At 41.2% G+C, this 20,411-nt stretch overlaps 1 protein-coding gene across 1 annotated transcript in view; it reads right to left on the bottom strand.

Annotated features, from left to right (window-relative positions):
• The window catches only part of schip1 (schwannomin interacting protein 1), a 259,688-nt gene extending 239,563 nt beyond the window's left edge, over positions 1–20,125 (bottom strand). The window contains 5 exon segments of the mRNA XM_034700416.1: positions 6,965–7,106; positions 9,349–9,435; positions 9,637–9,704; positions 19,040–19,133; positions 19,368–20,125. Of these exon segments, the coding sequence (XP_034556307.1) occupies positions 6,965–7,106; positions 9,349–9,435; positions 9,637–9,704; positions 19,040–19,133; positions 19,368–19,390 (414 nt within the window). The 5' untranslated portion in view covers positions 19,391–20,125.
• Between the last annotated feature and the right edge of the window lie 286 nt (positions 20,126–20,411).

Genomic DNA, 20,411 nt, shown 5'->3' with positions numbered 1-20,411 from the left:
AAGCGCACAAATAGTGAGGAATCAAGCCTAAAAGAGCCTTATAGATTAAGGTCAGCCAGTGTTTATACCTACGTGCACTCAGAGAAGGCAAATTTGATTTCACATACAAATCACAATGGTGGGTGAGACGACTACAGCCAGTGACAAATCTCAGTGCCGAATGGAAAACGGTGTCCAAAGACTGGAGACATTTGGATGACGCACTCAGATAAAGCACGTCCCCGTAGTCGAGAATGGGTAAGAAGGTCACTAGTTTCTTTCTGACCCCGAGAGAGAAGCAGGTTCTGTTTCTAAAAAAGAACGCAAGCTTCACACGAAGTTAAGTACGCAAATTATTAATATGGGCTTTAAATGAAATCTCCTGATCTAGGATAAAACCCAAGTACTTGTATGTATGACTCTTAGCTTCATAATAAATGAGTTCTAAAAAAATCAGCCCCCAATTGCTGTTATGAATAAAGAAAAAATGTTGTAAAGACTACAACTATTTTTTTGTACCAGGAACTGAACTTTTTTTGCATTTCAGCACAGGCTTCATTTTCCCACACCAGAAGTTGCTGTTGGGTTATACTGTTGATATTAATGCAAAGAAAATGTAAATGATTCTGATTTAGTCAATACCACAGAGACACATTGAGCATGAAATTGTTGAGCTTGCACTACAGTTCCAGCAAAACAACAGCAAGCACAGCAAATTGAAAAAAAGGAGCAGATTAGAAAACAGGGAGCCATCTTCCTGACATATTACAAAATATACTTCATAAAAACCGGGACTGTGAGAAGAAAACGACTGTGTGGAGCTTGTGCTGCTATTTGGGAGAATGCAATATTTCAAGTCTTACATTATTAATGTTTGTTGAAATCGATGGCAGTCCATGTATGTGCGTGTGCACTCAAATTGAATATTCCTCTGGAGTTGACTCTTTTTTTTTTTACAGGCTATCACATTTTGCCCTCACAGATACAAATGCGGGAGTTAGTCTCTCAGTAGGCCGGCTGAGCCAGGGCCTTTTTGGACAGTAAATAAGCTAATAGGCAAATGTCATGGCTGTTACATGAGTTAAGCCGGATCGATGTCAACTCCCAGGCAGAGGTATATAAATTCATTTCAAATGAGACACCAACTGACATCAATAAAACAAGTCATCTGTTAGCATCTGTCTGCAGAGATGGGGGACTGGTGGACTGGTGTTTGGGAGCTTGTGTGTGTGTGTGTGTGTGTGTGTGTGTGTGTGTGTGTGTGTGTGTGTGTGTGTGTGTGTGTGTGTGTGTGTGTGTGTGTGTGTGTGTGTGTGTGTGTGTGAAGAGGCAGTGGGAGAGAAAGCAAGGTATGACATAGAGTGAGGGTAGGGAAAGGTATTAAGAAGGGGGAGCAGAGGTAGAGGTGGAGGTGGAGGTGTGGACATGGATGAAGCCGTCACTTTGCTATGTGAGATTGTTGGCGGTGAGAGATGAGAGAACGATCTCCCACGCAGGCTGCAGGAATGCTTACACTAACACTTTCCCTCGACTGGGCCTCAGAAAGGAGGGGGAAAAGTGCAAACATGTCACAGAGATAGGAACAAATCAATGTCCACAAACACTGTTAGCCAACAAACACAGCCACAAACTTAGATGACAGCTCTGGCTTAGATGATGTAACATGTTTTTATCTATATTTCACTCTTTACTCTCTGTCTTTCTCTCTTTTACTGACAATCTTTCTCCTCTTTTTACCATCCATCACTGAAATCATCTCATTGTGATCAGACAGCCCTGCAGCATTATTATTAGTTTCTTTGCAATGACAGGAACATTTCAACACTTAAGCTTTGATCACCGGTTTGTGTCTCTGAATAAAACTCTCCAACCACCCCAGTGGGTCACGATCAGCTGTGAATCATGGGAATCCACTCAAGCAACAAAGTCAGCAAGTATGGCGACTCACATGCAAATGCCCACTTCAGCACGTACTGCTGTCACACTATAAAAAAAGCACAGCTTCAAACCTGAACATGGAGCTAACTGTGCAAGCTGACGAACAGTAATTGACATTTATGCTAGCAGAAAGCACTGAAAACCCACCATGTGGGCAGAACGGCGAGCAGATGTTCATGTATTAGACTTCACAGTTTCGGGCTCTCTGCTGTGTGCAAGACCTCATATGTATTTAAAAGTGCAGCTGATCAGTTTTTAGGTAGCTTTATTAAATTAATTTTCTTGAAAGAAGCGATGCAGGAAGTGAAGCTAAGCTCAGTTAAAAACATGGTTTGTTAGAGTTTGAAAAATGTCAACTGAATGTGTCTTATGAATATTTAAACTGTAATATTTAAACTTTAAAGTTAAAAGGGAGTTAGATGGTGAGTTACATGAAAAGATCAATACCAAATATGCACATGTATACACACGTGTCCATATGGACCATATTCAATATGGTCCAATATGTAGTTGTGAAACGTAGTGTTTTTATGAAGTGCATAGCTACCTGCCATGCATGTTACCTTTGTCCGAATTGGCTCTGTTTGAGCAGACTTCTCCCCATGAGTGAATATCCAATCACAATGGGGAGAAGTTGGGGGAAACTTGTGTCACACGTTACTTTAAAAATAGTGTGCAGGGAGGAGAGGCAGCTATGTGAGATAGCACTGCTGCCTTTCAAATCTGTGGTTTGACAGTCTTTCCCTATTGTTTTACACAGAAAAAACGAGGAGAGCAGTACTTCAAACATGTCCCCTGTATTAAAGTCATACAAGCACTTATTTGGCAGAGGAGTTGGCACACCCAAGTTTTTATTGAAAAGTAACAAAGAAATAGTTTTTCATCCCCTTGCTGTTCCTGTAAAATTCGCCACAAACACCTTAGAATGGAATACCCCCCCAAAAAATGATGGCTCGGGCCATCAGAACAGAAAAAAACAAAAAACTGTGACCTGAAAAACTAACTAAACTGAGGTACATATTGGGCTTACTGTATTGTTGTATCTCTAACTCTCATAATGGGGTCATTAGTTGGGTTAATGGGTTCTGAAAGGCGGGTTTTGATTCCTTTGGACAGGCAGTCCAGATGTTTGTCAATTATAATTGTAAATGCTAAGCTATGCTAACTGTCTTATAGCTGTTATTTCATGTTTAATGAAGTAACACAAAATTAGATTATATCTGAGGGGGGTTGTGTGTTGTCTGTTACTTAGTCAAATATGGAGATGTTAATGTTAATGTATGTTAATATGTCAGCAGGAAGTAGGAAAATATGATTAACCTGATGAGATTTGGTGGAATGGTGCAGTTTGGACCAGGAAAAGAATCCATTCACTTTTTTACCAGATCAAATCATGAACAAACAAACTAAATGGATTTGGCTCACAAGCAAACAATAACATTGATTTCAGAATTGCTCATTGTAGGCTGGTTTTTGCCTTGGTGGAGGTTTGTGTTCGTTAAGTGCTCCTCTAGTGACTCGCCATTTTTGAACAATCCCACTCCCAACATCTTATATAATGATCCAAACAGCAGCCCGTGCAGGCCGGCCAACATACAGCTGCAGTGTGTTCAGAACAGTCAGACCTATTGATTTACTATCAAGGGGCCAGCAGTGACCAGTGCAGGACATGGAGGGCCTGGCCCCTCTTTGTATAAATAATGCATTTGGGTCAAAGGTTACGCGCTTGAGCCCACCATGCTGGACGACTGCAATATATGGAAGACACACACGCAGACGTAAGAGACAACTTTACAGTGATATAAACAGAGCTGAATCCATGGAGAGTGAGAGAGTTGATCCAGGATGTTCTTCCATGGAAAACCTCTGTATGTGCTGCCGTGTGTTATACTGTGTGTGACTGTTTGTGTGATAGTGGAGCTCAATATCAGAGTTCCATGAAATATGCATGAAGTATGTTTGAACCCCTCCTCCTATCCTGCAGGCCAGTTGCAAGGTCCTTCAAGCTCACATGAGCTCACATGAACACCAACACACATGCACACAAACAGATATAATCTGGCACCTCTGGCCTTATACTGATGAATGTCTGTCCTTCAGAGAGCTCAACAGCCACAGGAGAGTGATACAGTGTGAATGAGGACAGACTGAGAGAGCAAGAGGGAAGGTGACGTAAGAAAGAAACTGAAAGGTAGGAGAGAGAATGTGTTGAGGGCACGAGGAGTGATGCAAGAAAGGGGAGAGGGTAAAGAAATGAAGTAAAAGACTGCAGTGCGTGCTCAAAAAAATATTCTGACTGAAAAAAGGTGAAGTGGATTGGGACATAGACAGTGAAAGAAACTTTCCCTTTTTTAAGTAGCATTTGGAAGAATTCACTCTTTTCTATATTAGTACTTTTAATGTTATCCTGTGTCTGCTTTAATATTGGAGCATAAATGCAAGTATACCATCTGCAGTAAGAGCATTATCATATACCTGCTTAAAAAGTAATCAAGGATATCAAACAATGAGTGTGCATCTAACAAAGCAATACTGTAGCTCATCATGTTACAAGGTTTTAGAGTAGTTCTTGCATAAATGTTATAAAGGTGCTATTTGAAACGAAATAATCTCGAATCAAAGAGCATCAAAAGTGTTCAGAAAGTAATGAGAGTTGGCTTGAAGTATCCAAAGTCATCAGTGCATTAAAATTGCCCCTGCAAGTGCAATTTTATTGACTCATTCTGATGTTGACAGATTAATGATCCTGATGCAGTGTGCAAGAAGAATTGGTAAATTGTAACTGATTAAGGTGGGGATATCTTTAACTTGATACTTTAACAGTTTATTATATAAATCAGAAGTTAATCATTTGTTCTTGTTGTACCCCTGCTGCATGATCCACTCTCGCAGGTTACAGATTATCATTCTTTGTTTCAGTTTTGCCGGAGTAAACAAGGTTCAACACCAAGCCAACAAACTTGACACTTTAAGACATGACGAGGGCCAAGCACGTTCATTTTAGCGAAATAAAAGCGTAACATACACCGAGAGTGTTGCGTTTTAATTGGATGTCATGTAGCACAGAAAATAGAAGTCCTGATCTGTGTTTCTTACAACCAAATCAACAGAACAGAATACTGAGCTTGTGTCACAGGATTCACGTAACTACATGTGAAATTAAACTAAAGTTAAGATGAAAAGTTGTATTGCCACCCCTTGAATTTCTCTTTAATTTTCTCCGTAAGATGACACTGATGAAAAAATGTGTTAGAAACGGAGGACCAACTTGTGGATAAGTGGCATCAACACAAGTGTACATACAACATGACACATAAAATATACCAAAGTAAAACTGACACAGAGAGGAGTTCAATAGAATTTGTGTAAACAATATCAGGTAGCTGAGCAGCTAGCTAAGTTAAGCTTGAAAACCATCTCATTGTCTGCCATGTTTGCTTACTCCAAAGTCACGTTTGATGCCAGGATTTTGTGAGATTTTGTGAGATTTCCCGTTTTGAGACTGTGGGTTGTTGGTGAATGGAATCTTTTAGTGTGTGGTGTGCTGTGTTGGCCATATTGTTGCACTCCACACACCACATGGGTTATTATTTATCATCATGTGTGGGGCCTCTCACATTTTCAGCATTTGGTTTTTAAAATATTTTAGTGTGGGCCAAAGTGAAGCTAGTAACTCTAGTTGTTAGATACACGTAATGGGTGAAAGTACAATATTTAGCTTTACAGAGTTGGGTAAAATAAATAAAAGCAAGAAGAAAAAAATGAAATACTGAAGTGGAGTAACAAACTTAATAACTTAAAACTTCTGAATAAATGCATTAAGGTGAAGAAACAGTTGTTGAGCAGTGCCATTGAGGCTCTCTTAAAGATGGGAATGTAGAGGTAAAAAAAACAGTGGTACACCGACCTACCAAGTCACAGCTGCATTGCAGATACTGGGTGGGTGGAAGATACTAAATCTTATTAAATATATATGATATACTTTAAATAATGTTGAAAAAACGAGTAAGTAGAAAGGGATAGAGGAGAAGAGGGGGGGAATAAGGGGGGAGAGCAGGAGTTTGTGTCATCTTGGTTCTTAAGTTACAGTAACTTTCTAATTAGGAAGACATTTGGTGCTGTGCTAATGAACAACAAACTCTCTTAAGCAGAACAAACAACCTAAAAACAAAGCACACACACACCGAGTCTCACCAGGACACCAGCCCATCTGTTTGCTGAGGGAATCTTGCTTTCCTCCAGCAATGCTTAAAAAGAGAGTGGGAAAAAAAATGCAACCCACACACACACACTGGTGAGTATGCAGACATGACATCATGCTTTTCAGTGCTGAGTCTCTGCAAAGAGCGTGGGCAGAGAGTGCGCGGGTAGCTTGTGCGATTACTACACTGCGAGAGCCAGCACAGACTGAGAAAGCAGCCGAGCAGACTGTGCATGTGTGTGTTTGTGTTTGTGTGTGCGTGTGTGTGTGTCCTTGTCTGTCACTTAGAACTTGAAGTGATCTAAAGGCATCTTTCTGCATTCATCTCCTTATCTTTACCTCTGCTTTTGTCTCTCTTCCCCTTTCCTCTCTTCTCACTGTTTTCTGCTTCTCTTACAGTCATTTTTTCCCTCTTGCTTTTGTTTGGCTGCTATGCTCTGTGAGCACTGTTTAATTCTCCACTGAGCTCCCTCGGGAGCAGGAAGGGGAGAGGAGGTGGGTGATTGGGGGGAGGACAAGGGCAGAGGCACTTCATTAATCAATCAACCAGCTTTGAAAATTTACCTAATTAACGGCTAATTACAGATCTGGGCACAGAGCCAGCTGGCATCGTATCCACCTCAACCAATACGACCCCTGCGGTCCCACAGATGACACTGGAGGTAAACACCCCACCCTCCTCTTTATTAGTCTATCCATCCATGCACCTATTCACATGTTACTTCTTCATCCTCTGGGGTAACCAAAGCTGATAGCTCAAGCTACATAGCAGGTAACTTGAATGGATGTGTCGCCATCTGCCTCGATGTTGCACCATATGGCTGTCTTATCTTTATTCGGTCTTACCGCAGAAATATTGGTGGTCGTCACAGTCTCCTGGAGGCTCTCCGAAGTCATCGTCTGATTCTGATGATTGCTGCTACGGTTCTTGTCTTGTACCTGCCAGCCTCCTCTGCGAGACCTGCATGCACGCCAGGCTCGCTGAATCCTGGGAACATAAGAGGATGGTATGAAAAAGGGAAATAAAAGTTAAAACTCCTCAACTGCTAATTTATTCTTCTGCGACTTCCCCACTTTTCTTGTCTCTTTATTCCACAGACATCATTCCTCCCTTCTTTCTGTTTAATTCTTGCTCACACACTTTTCTGATCCGTCTCCACTGTCTCGCCTCTCTTCACAACCTCTACACATCTCTCTCTCTGCCTCTCACTTTCCACTTTCTTTCATCCCTGTAGTTACCCCGACAGCAGGGTCCAGGATGGAGTGTTGGATCAATTACCCAATGGAGAAACACATTCACCTCCAGTGGAGCAGAGAGACAGCTGAGCCAAATAGAACAAACTGAATTAAGCTATAACTCCTAGCTCCAAAACCAATACCTTAATCCCACTCCCTCTTCTTCCTCCATCCCCATTTTCTCCATTTTTATTCTCCCCTTTGCTCTTTCTGCCTCTCAACCCTCCTCCTCCTTTTGCTTCCTATTCCAGTGCCCCCCCCCCCTCTCTCTGTCTCACCTCTCTACACCCCAATCATGTTAACTCTACGCACAAACATTGGCTTTCTCTTTTCTCTCCTCGAATTTCAAGGAAGTGAAAGCCTGAGGCGAGAGCTGTCCTTCCCTGATACACCCATAAAGTGTTTGAGTAAAGTGGTGTTAGATGGCAGTCTACGAGGGTGCCTGCCCCCAGAAGTGCCCTCTGAACCGAACTCCAAAACCTAATCAGATTTAAGATTGAATTAAAGCTGCACAACCGACATAAAGCTCTTTAATGTCACAGGTAACACTCAGTGGGCAGCACTCAAAGCAAATGTATAAAAAAAGAGAAACACATATGATAAGAAAAATACAGCTACACATAGACTGTATATAAAAGTGTTTGGTTCCTCTTGGATGTAAACAGTGACTGTATAAAAACAAGGATCATTAGTGAAACTAAAATACATATTCAGGTAGATATAGTCCACTGCAAAACCTATATCGTATTGATCTAAAGTTGCCACTCACTGTTATGCAAAGTTCAGTGACTCATGTTATTATTTGTCACGTTTTCTCTCTCCTTTCCTCCTCTGCTTTGCTAATCTGGGAAAAAAAAAACTACAGGAGCCCTGATTTATCAACAGAGCTGTCAATCATGATGTCACACTCGCTCCTTTTAGCTTCAAATAGCTTTGAATAAACACTTGCGCATACAGCAGCATGGTAAGATCTAACTATAATCACAGAAAGCAGGTTTGAGGAAAATGTTTTTGACGTGCAGTTTGAATTTGTTGTTTGACTCATGTCTCATCTCTTATAATGGAGGGGGTGGGCTCTAAGACCTATACTACAGCTGGACACCAGGGGGAGCTCTAAATGTTTTGGCTTCATTTAAGAGGAGCTTCTTATACAGTCTATAGGTGAAAAAAGTTCAGTCAATGCATAGGTGACTCGAACCTGCATTATTTCTATTGACCATTCTATAGACTCACTTGGTTGAAGCAATTCATGACATGGCATGACACCAGATCAGGAAATTAGACATTTTTTGGCTGATTTATTAATTCAGCAAACATTTTTCCTGTCGAGTTCATGATAGTGTTGTAACTGAGTCACCAATCTTTAGTCCGAGTCAAGGCTTGAGTCAAAGTTTGAACAACCAAGGAGACTCTGAGTTGAGTCCAAGTCAAGTCTTTATCACCTGGGACTGAGTTTGAGTCAAGTCCCCATTACCTGCATTGGCCCTTTAGGTATCCTGGTGGGAATTTTCAATGAATAACACGCAAGCAGATAAAAACACCACCTTGAAACTGAACAAATAATGAGTCCAAGTCCAAGTCAAGTCTGAAAATCAGGGCTACAGTCAGACTTGAGTTCGAGTCCTGGACTCTAGTACAAAGACTCTGGTTCAAGGTCTTAATTAAGAGTTTCAAGTATTTTTTAGGACACTACAATGTTAATTTTGTAAATCATGGCTCCATTTGCAGTAAAATTAGCAACAAAGCAGGGTTTTTTAAAGGCTAAAGCTACCTGTCACTGACAAGTTGCATCAATGGAGGCCCGTCAACAAGGCTCGAGAGGTAGTGATGCGTCTCCACTTTACAGCTAAAGATGCATTTGGTTCCAAAATAACGCAAGATGGTGATTACCAAAGCAGTAAGCTTCAGGTTCAATATCAATTGGTGATGTCACAACAGCTACATTCACATCTTGTAAACTGGGGCTGCTCAAAAAGACCATGGGAGATACTCACACAATAGCCTTGGAGTCCAAGTGCTGTTGTTGCACACGACGATGAGGAGTATTGTCATCCTCTTCCTCACCTTTGTGTGGACGGATTCTATGATAGTAACAAAAACATCAAGAACACCACACACTGTTGGTAGTTGAATGCCTGATTGTGGATGTCATGATAGAGTCTAATTCATGGCAGATACAGTTGTATTGGTTTCACATTACAATATACAACCCTCACTGGGGTTCACTGTAGTCCACAAACTGTATTTATTATATTACAGTAGGGGCATTACTACACACTTACCTCTCCACCTTGGGCACTGCTTGTCCTCCGCTATGGTTGCAGTAGCGATGGTAGCGCTTCACTTCATCCTGTGAAGAGAAAAACAACAATATGTTAACAAGCTTTTTAATTCCCTCTACCACGAAAGAGAGAAAAGAGAATCTGTGCTGTGATAAGCTACAACAATAAATCAGATGCATTTCCTGTATGTGTAATTGCTCCCCCACCCACGCACACTTTCTGTTTGGCATAGCTGCATTACTTAAAAACAGAGGGAAACTGCTTTTTTTATGGTTTTTATGTTATCTTTTTATTAACCTTAAGAACTGCTGCTTCTCATGGTGCGTTATCATCGGCGTAGATAGTGATAAACACATATTTGAAGGGAAAGAAAAACAGCTGGTTGAGTGTATGCTTTTGCAAAGGCACAACAGCATGTGTGCAGGTGCCAACCAGCCGGGCAGCGGACACAGGACGGGAGGTGAGGCCAGAGTTAGGCCATTCTGGGTCCACTGCCATCAAGCTCAATGGGACTGGACAGATGGATGTGCTCCCAAAGCAGCAAAGCAGCCCCACTCCATCTCAAGTATTCACTCATGTCTGTTTTGGCTGGCAAGGTGCAAGCTGTGAGTGTTTGTTTGGGTTCATGCGCCTGAGTGTAAGAGTTCATTCAGCACTCAGGAGGATCAAATGACGTACAGTATGTGTAACGAGTAAGGTGACCCTGGTAGTTATAATCCCTCAGGGAATTCACCAGACGCAGCAGTTCTCTATAGCTCTTAAGAGAGATACAGTATCTTGGTAACACTTTATGGTAAGTGTACATGAATTATCATGAATTTATGCATGGCTTCATGCATGAAAAAGCACAAATTCATTCAGTAATACTTCATAAAATATCAGCAGAGGGGGGGAATTAAAAGTAGGTGATGCATGATCTACAAGAACAGTGATCCAATAAATACAAAAAAATGAGGTATTAAATATGCAGTGATATCTAAATTAGCAGTGATGTTTATGACTTCATCGCAGCAGTTTAAGAGACAATGAAAAAAATAACCTGTCATAGCAGTGCACATGCATTCTGTCCAATTGCAAGTATTTGACTCAGAATTTCAATAAATTATAAAATAGTGTAATATTTTTCTTTCTTCCAAGGATTAAGTGATGGACATTTTTTCTATGATACTACTCAACATTTTGAGCAAGTTTTAGATGTGTCCACTAGAGAAGACATGATGTCACACTTCCATGTGATAAAAAATCATTATTTTTAATCATTATTATCTTAAGTATCAACAATGTCTATTTTTTTCCCTCTATACACAATTTGAGTTTTTCACATGTCCACTAGGGTGGAGAGCATTCATTCAAAAATATATCTTTTTTTAATATAGTGCTTTTTAAAATACTCAAAGACCCTTTACAAATAATAAAAGCTTAAATTAAAAGCACATTAAGGAACAACACAGTAAGTCATAGTCAAATATGATCTACAATTAAAAGCAGTTCTGAAAAGGTAAGTTTTGAGCTTGGAATTGGAGGCGGGTAGGTCAGTACAGTCACGGATGTCTTTGGGGAGAGTTCCAGAGGTTGGGGGCAGCAATGGTGAACGCTCTGTCGCCCCAGGTTCTGTGGTTGTTCCTGAATTAGAATTATGAAGTCTTACTGTGCTTTTTTGAGGGGAGCAATCTACTTCAACAGTTACTGCCTCGTGGCAAATAACAGATGTCACAAGGGAAGAGTTAACATTGTGGTAGAGCATGGATTGGAGTTCAGACTTGAGCTCTACCCATAGAAACGCATTAAATGAAATGGATGCAATATGCAAAAAGTATTGAGGGGTTTTCAATAAACCTGCAATTACAGTTTAATAATATAAACCAATTGACTAACAGTAAAAAGCTACTGCTCATGAAGCATTTTCAATAGCAGAGTCTTAATCTTTGCTATTCTTATTCTAAGTCTTAGTCTTAAAGTCTTAATATTAATATCAATTGTAGCTGAAATATAGCCAGCAATGCATGACGTCCAATTTAGAGGACAGATGAAGGATCACATTGCCCTCCAAACCCAACAGTTATATTCCTCCTCAGTTGTTACAGGATATTTCAAAATATTTCACTTGCAAGGTCCTTCTAGATTAAAGATTTGCAAGATATCTCTGAGCTGTGTGGTATTTTGACCTTCTGTCAGCCATGTTGATTTTGAGAGGTTTCCAGTACACTAACAACATCTTGCCAGGAGGTGGCAGTCCATGGGATGACTTACTGACATCTACTTAAGAGACTGATATGAAACCCTTCTATTAAAACCCATGCATTTGGTAGAAAACAGCTTTTAAATAGCTGTCCAGTGTAGTTAAAGGGTTTTATAACAAAATAAGAGTCACTTTTTTAAGACTCCAGAATGTTTTTTTGAACTGGGAAGACATCTTCAAATAACTTCATGCAAGAATATGCTTAAACTTGATTTTCTATATCCATAAATATCCATAAATATGTTCAACTTTTGTGCCGAAACATCTTGTTTAACCCATACAATTTATGGTTGCTTCTTCATCTAAGGCCATGTTGTAATGTTTGGGTGTTTGTCTCGTCCAATCACATTGCTCCTCCCCACTCTGCATTACTTCAACAGTTCTGAATGTTCTTGCTTCATCTCTAAGCGCAGCCAGTGAGGATTAAGTGTTCAGGATGCAAGGCAAAAGGCCAATAAGGGCTTATAATACAACAGTGTCAACAAGTGTAATGCTGCATTAACTCCAGATGCCATCCAAAACCTCAGGCTAAAAATAAGAATCCATGACAAATGATTACGATGATGTTCAAATGAATCTGTGACTGAAATTTGTTTTTGAGATGAGGGTAATGTGTTGGAATATGCATAAAATAGGGGGACTCAAAAGACTGAAAAGTCAAATTTAAAGCAACAGTAATGCATTGAATTGACATTATAACAACCAGCTGTCAAATGACTGCATTTTAAAACATTAACAGTATTAACATAGGGTTCAAACATAGACTTACATGGTAAACATGTCACCATGAGTTGTTGTCACTCCTTTGAGTTTTCATAGATTGCAGCACTTTGTTAAAATACTTGTGTTGGTCACTTTTGCAGCCACTATCAGTGTTTACTCATCTTTTACTACTATTGTGTTTACAACCAGCTGTAATGTATAGGACCTCTGGAGCGGATAGAATGCACTAAAGTTATACGAGAGCGATAGAAACGGAAAAGAGGGCAACACAACTGCAGCTGATGACAGGAGAAATACATTATGTGTAGCCTATAGGGTGCATGACATGCGATTTAATTAATAGTTGTATATATGATAGCATTAAAATGAGGATTTGTAACCATGCAAGCAGCTTAATCGCATTATGTTGAAACCGGGGCAATCAATACAGTGAATGGCAGGGGAAGGTGGAGGGAGACGGAAATAAGCGTTATGTCATTGAAAAATGAGAGAAGGGAGAAGAAAAAAGGCAGGAAGGATGGAGAAAACAACAGAAAGGCTGCTGCCCTTTAATTTATGAGTTATTAAAATCATAATTTCTCAGAGCCCTAGTTCTTTCAAAGAGATCGATGACAGGCTGAGCTGGACGTCCACACTAAAACACACATCCACACACACACACACACACACAAAGAGAAAAGATTGTTCCCTGGAGTGTGTGAGATCAGCCCTTTGTGCCCTTCAGACTTGTAAGTTTTATCAGTAACAAACGGACACACACCTGAGTGCACAGAGAGAACAAACACACCTGAATGCACACAGCCACAAGTAAACACACACATGCCTATCTGATCACAGAGGATTTCACTGCGGCTTTCAAACATCTGCGTCGGACTATTGGATGTTTAGCTGCGGCTCAACTCGCCGATCAACCCCGGGGAAACGTCCAATCAGGAGAGGACGGCTGTGGCGGTGGAGATGCTTGTTAATCGCAACATCGGAAATCAATTTACATGCGCGGTGCGTGTGAGGAGTAATATGGAAGTCAACATTTACTCTTTCGCCTGGGTAAAAAAGAAGACTCGCCCGCTGAGAGATGGAGGTGTTACTGATGAGCTCATGAGATTACATGATTTGAAAGGCTATTTTCTCTCACTGTTATGGCTATCTGGATAAATCATGCTCTTTCTACTGCAGGAAAGTGATGTATTTATGCAATTTTCTTTCAAACTTTAAATCAAATTTGAGTGGGGAGGAGGGTTAAAAAAATAAACAAAAGAGAGGGGAAGGACACTCAGGTTTCAATTGACTAAGAATCAAAATGATAAACTTTTATTGTGTAGGAACTGCTGAGAGGAAGCAGTTTTATACAGATCAGATAACAGCATGTACAAGCTATACATTCACACAATAACACTCAGGCATCTGCAGTCATACAGGCATCAGTAGCAGGAGATCTAGACTGACAGATGAGGATGCACACATATCTTTGTGAGGTTATTTTTATATCTATGTGTTTACTGCAGTCAGATGTTTTTTTGTTCCAGGGTTGCAGGGTTGAACAAAAAGTTCCTATTCTTATAAATCTTCAGCTGTTCTTCCAGGAAATTATATAAATGGATCCCAGAGCTTGAAGTGGTTCCTTTCAAGTGTTTGTTTCATCCAACCAACAGCCCTTCACTCATAAATATTCAATTGATGGTGATTGATGGGCAAAACATGGGCTGTATTAAAAGATGGACCACATGACGGCTCCTGAAAAGTGAAGCCAAAATATTTGGAGCAACCAAATAGCTAATAGTCCTGAAAGATAAATCTTGACGGACTACGATCCCTACGTTGTTAGGCTACATTAACTTAAAGTTACCTTTGTAACCCACATAAACAAATACTATTTAAAGAAACAGTACATAGAAAAGTGTTCAATGCATCCTACTGACTGGCTGCAGTATAAGGCATTAAGCCCACCCCCTGCATGTAAACAGATGGGACATAGGTCAAACTTTAAAATGCAATACACGTCAAAGAAATTATTCTCAAACATGCTTTCTGTCATTATAATTAGTTCCTATCACATTGATTTATACCCCATAGTTTATTTTTCTGTGAAATTTCAGGATACATTTTTAATTGGATGCTCTAAAAAGAGGTATAAATGCCATGACTGGCAGCTCTGAAGACAAGGTGGCAGTGGATTACCACCGTAAGGGATAAACAGTGAGAGAAGATGTGGCTGACACCATTATCATGGTCATTGAACTTTCCATGACCCTGAGCGTCTGCTTTGACAGGCACAAGAAGCTGTTGCATGGTGGTCTGTACCGACTGGAGGAATCTCTGTTGTTCTATCAGTACGTTAGAAGTGTAGTTTGGTAAGTGGAAGGTGAACGTTACTGGCCAGTCCCCACTGTGCTGACTCTGACTTCAACGGCATTACTGGTGCAATAAGTCAGCGCCCACTGAAGGGCAGTGTTTTTTTGGGATGCACGATAATTATCGGTGCCCATAATTTTCGGTTCGATATAGGGAAAAATGACATCCCATCGATAAGTCCGATATTGAAAAAAATTGCTGATAAAAAGAGCCGACTCAAATAAACCAAGATTGCTCTGATAACAGTCCCTTTCGTCTTGCCTGTGCTGCATGCACAGACTGTTTAAATATGGCTGCATGCTGTTGTCACAATCATGACGTCATACTACTGTGCCTGCAGGTAAATATGGCGCCTCCATCACCAGTGTGGGCTTTTATTACTACCTGTGACAAAGACAACGCGATTGCAATAAATGTTCAGCCGAAGTTCAGAGAGGAGGGAAAAGGAGTGTGACATACAACACATCAAACCTCATAAGTCACCTAAAGTTTCATCATTGCTATGACAGTGTATGGAAGGAATACGACAATCTGTTGTGGCTAATGCTACCGAACCACCAGCCGCGAGCAAGAAGTCGTCTGGGGCTGGTCTTGCACCTATCAACGATGCATTTGAAAAGAAAAAGAAGTTTGACAGGGACGCCTGCATCCAAACAAGAAGTAACAGAAAGGCAAAGGGAGAAGAATGAGAGCAGCCAGGAGGACCATGGCTCAAAGGGTAAGAGAATTTAAATATTTTTTTCTGTCTAAAAAGTTGGGGGCATCTACAAGATTTGATGGGGGCTGTACAAAAATCTAATTCTAAAAATGCTGCTGTCTGAAATGTGAAATGAGAGTGTAGATTCTTATTATCTATCAGTAATAGAAAATGGAAATTAATTGGCTAAATAAAGTGAATGACAAAAGAGAACTAATCTTGGGGTAAAGTTTTAATCCTCAATCACAGTTGTTATGGACATTCTGGGATTTATATTTTGTGGCATTTAAAAAAAGTTAAAAACCTTTGCTCCTCACTCAGGTACCACAGATGAGCCGCAGGCAAAGAGGACCAGGACAGACGGGAACGTTTTCTGCTGCTGCACATGTGATGCACTTTTCAGGACTTTATTGCACTGAGACTGTTGTTTTGTAAAAACTGTAATAAATGTTTATTTTTTGGGAGACTGAACTGTTGTTGTTGTGATTACAGCTATAGTAATATCGGATACATAATTTGCTTAGGTCAAAGGCAGAGCCATGATGTTGAACTCATCTTTGCACACTACATCCTAGCCTTTCTTTCCTTCAGGCGAGTATAGACTATTAAAAAACTGATATGGGTTATTGGTATCGGTTTGGAGAAGCAGGAAGTTATCGGTATCGGTGAAAAAAACCAGTTATTGTGCATTCCTAGTGTTTTTGCTTCATTTTTGTACAACAGGAGGAGATGGCGTGTCGTCCATCTTTGCATACAGTCGGTTGGGTACAATAAAGCGTTAAGTATTCCACTTTAAGAGGGTGAAACAATCAGACACCTTGCAATTGTGCATGGTAAATGATAACTGATCTACTTCTGAAATGGTTGTGGATTAATTTTCTGCTGAATTTTGCAATCTGATTAATCATATCAGCACTTATGCACACAGAATATACATGAGTCTTTAAAACCACAGAGACTGGGCCTATGGTACTTAAGTGGGGAATAAAAAAAGGTGGGAAAGATGTTATCTGGAAATGTACAATGATGGAGGCAAGGAGAAGAAGAGGCTATACATTTAATTCTAATATGGAGGGAAAAAAAGGACATCCAAAAAAGTGTTGAGCTTGGGTGGGATGTGACTAGTAGCACTCTATCACCATGCAAATTGAAACACTTGGGACTATTCCCCTGCCACTGCTGACCAATAGGGAGCTGTTCAGGTTAACATATGGAGGGGGAGGGATTGAAAGCATGTTCACACACATATGCAATCTGTCTCTCTCTCTCACACATGTGCTTATCAGTAGCAAAGGGAGCTTCTTCCAGTGATCAAAGACAGGCTCATTCAGTTAGACTGAAATCAGGCTTCCAAGACATCGTAATAGGACCGGATAGAAATGACAAGAAAATTGGAGTGTGCAGTCATGCATACACCTTTTATGTTTGTTTTGGAGGAGTTACGGTGCATTTTCCTTTTAAAGAAAGTGCATGTCATTATTTTTCTGTGGCACTGAACCAACACACACACACACACACACACACACACAGTAATATATATGACCGTGACGGGCAAGAAGACACCTATCTGTCAGTGTGCAGGCTCATCTCGCTCCTGCACGGGTTATTACGACTCAATCGCGGGGCGTTTGAGTGAGCCGGCACAAACAGCACTCAGCACAGCTCTGTCCCACTGGGGGAGAGACGATAATGCACATCTGAAATATGACACTCTTCCCTGGCACCACACTCCCACTATGTACATCCCTCTATATATATTAAAGTGGGCTGTACCTGTGACTGACTCCCCCAGTTTGTGTTTACTGGGTCTGAGTGACACCTGTGTGTGCTGGATTTGTGCTCATTAAAAACCCTGGGACATTTCTCTGCATGTTCACTGAATAAGGAGCAGCAAGGGGCTTCATGCACGGTGTTGATGAATGATAGCAAGTTTCAAGCTGTAACTGCTGTGTCAACAATGTCACCTGCACAGTGTATTTCATGCTTAACCCCATTAAATGTGACCCTCCCTCCCCCCAGCATGCTGTTTAAATAAGCTCCGTGTAAAATGGTTAACAACTAGGACCCCGTGGCCGTAAAATTCAGCTGTCCCATTGATTATGGGGTAATAGCTGGATAGATTAATGGGTTTCTCAGGGGGGGATTCACGCCTCAACAATGAAACTGAATCACATGCACAGACACAGCAAGCGGGGAAGGCTCCTCATTCAACACCCTGCATTTCTACTCTTGGTCATACTTCATACACCAATTACTGGTGAATCATTGGCTTCTTCCAAGTGTCCTCTGACATGGAGTCAAGATGGATAAATTTGGAAATGTTATATTTTTGGAGAGTGGTGATGAAACACAAGTGTCAGGTGGTGCAGGGAACACAGATAAGAGCAAATCTGAAGGTAAAATGAGAAGTTTAAGAGAACATACAAGGAATGAGAGTGTGTGTACGTGTTGGACGGGGTGTTGCACCATCATAACATATTGCAGAGTAAGTCAAAAGCTGTGATGGAACAGTGCTTTCAGGGCTCACGCGCTCAATATCCCCAGTTGCCAATAATGCGCAACACTACATCACTGGCATTAAATATTCAGGAGCTCAATGCAACCAGGTGAACTTGTGCACCTACATTCATGCAAGCACATGAGGAAAACATCATCTATGCCTGCTCAAGATGATTATACCTATTCATATCCATGAATTAAGGAAATTACAACTTTTCCCTCCTCAAGCTATGATTTTAAAAACATCTCCTCCCTTTATATGAGCTCTCATTTGAGCAGATGAGAACTTTAGTTTTACATTCCCTCAATGCTGCCTGCTGATTCTGAAGGCTTTTATGGCAGGAGGTATGCTATGTAGTATTAATGAGACCTTTTCAGCTGCTGCCATGACAAAAATATTTAAGTGGCCCAAAGCCAACATGAAAAGCAATTTCCCCAACACATATTGCATGCAGCCAAGTGTGCCATGTGAGCGAACAAGGGGAGAAGAATTCAAAGCAGTTAAGGTGACAATACATGGAGGAGAAGGGGAGAGGTTCAGTTATAGTTTCACAGAGCAGAAGGTTTCACTGTCCATGGTGCTGATACTTCTCTGTTGTCTCCCCAGCTGCTAAACCACAGGGGAACAGTTGCCTAAGCTTTGTCATACTGCAGAGAATTACAATTCTGAAACCATCTTCTGCTTCTTAGGTCTACTGGCTGGTTTTTTTCTTTGCTTGGAAGAGAGTTTGCATCTGAGCAGTGCAAGCATCAACTTACTAAAAAAAGATTAGAAAGTGAATTACATCATTGCTGAATTGTTCCCTCAGCCAAGGAGAGCAGCTTCAATAGCATTTCCCAGGGAGGTACATGCAATGCCGTATGATCGAATAAGTCATGTGAACGCATCTCACCTGGTTGTTAATGCAAAGAGCAAGGTGTTTCCTCTCGCGAGCCACAGCCAGAGTCCCGCTGCGCAGCCTCGCCTCCTCTCCCTGGTACATGCTTCTGGAAGGACACCGCTCAAGTTAGGACACAAAAACTCTCCAGTTGCAGAATGTAATAAGCCGTGAGTGATGTGAACAGCCTGCACTACTCCCTGTCCAGCTGCAGAGTAGATAACGTCATGCAGGATTTTTTTCACTCACTCATCAGCTGTGCATGTCGAAGCAGCCTGTGCTGGAGCTTCTCGTCTCTCCTAAATATAAACTGTTGCAGTACATGATGAAGATGAGTACTAACCTGTACGTGCCGTTCCTCAGCATCACGGGCTCTCTCACTCTCCACGGTGACACAGACACGGGGATGAAGTGAGAAGTGAGTCGGGAGTCAGCCGGAGAGAGGAGAAGACCACACTTGGAAAATCCTCGCAGCCAATGGGACGCTGAGCGTGCGCGCGCTTTTATACCGCGTGCGTTGACGCTGTCGTTTAACTTGGCGATCGGCTGTAATCACAGCCTTAATTATTCTGCACGCCTTCTCCCTGGGAAAGGGTGATCGCACGGTGGGCTAAAGTATATCTGTCGATTATGTCATGCGTTTCAAAAGCTTAACTGTCTGTGTCCCAATAAGCTACAGTAGGATATCTGTGAATCCTCCATGGCGTTTAAAGGGTCCAGGTGCGAGTTTGACGATGTGAGAAGCTCAAGCAAAACACATTCGAGTGGTTTCAATGAAACGCACACCATACCAACACGGCAGACAGGTGAGGTATAAAGGGAAATAGTCATTTAGTTTAAGCCAATTAGGCTGGCCTCAAGTTATAACAGCTGAATTGACATCCAAACAGACAAACTATTACCTCGCGTCTTACAGCCCGTTTCTGCGGGGCTGAAGTTTAAAAGCTGCCCTGCTGTGATTTGCGCACATCTGGACGCCACTTGAGCGGTCCAGTCTTCAGCAAAGCCACTTAAAACTTATAGCCAGTGGAAAATGTCCTGCATGATGGTTATTTAGTTCCCTTTTGCTTACCCTGCACTTCAGCATGATGCGCTCTCCAATTGCTGTCGCACCGTGGAAGTTTGGGTCCTCGCCGCTGCGCATATTTTACGCACATGCGGTCTTTACGCACTAAAATTGTTTTACTTTTATTTTCTTTGTTAAATTTGAGATGACAAATCCGGGGTTATTCCATTCTTCTTCCCCCTAGGCCTAGACTTGCCTTTTTTTATATAATTTCGGCTGAGAAAATAAAAAGTGTTTTGGTGCAAAAAAAGTGTTTTGGTGCATACAGGGACGCTCCTGAAAGCGTTTCATCAAAGTAGTGTATTTTATTTAGTCGTATGG

This window comes from Notolabrus celidotus, chromosome 14 (assembly GCF_009762535.1).
Source record: "Notolabrus celidotus isolate fNotCel1 chromosome 14, fNotCel1.pri, whole genome shotgun sequence".
Taxonomy (NCBI): Eukaryota; Metazoa; Chordata; class Actinopteri; order Labriformes; family Labridae; genus Notolabrus; species Notolabrus celidotus.
Note: the sequence above shows the minus strand (reverse complement) of the source record. Positions and strands in the feature narration are given on the sequence as shown.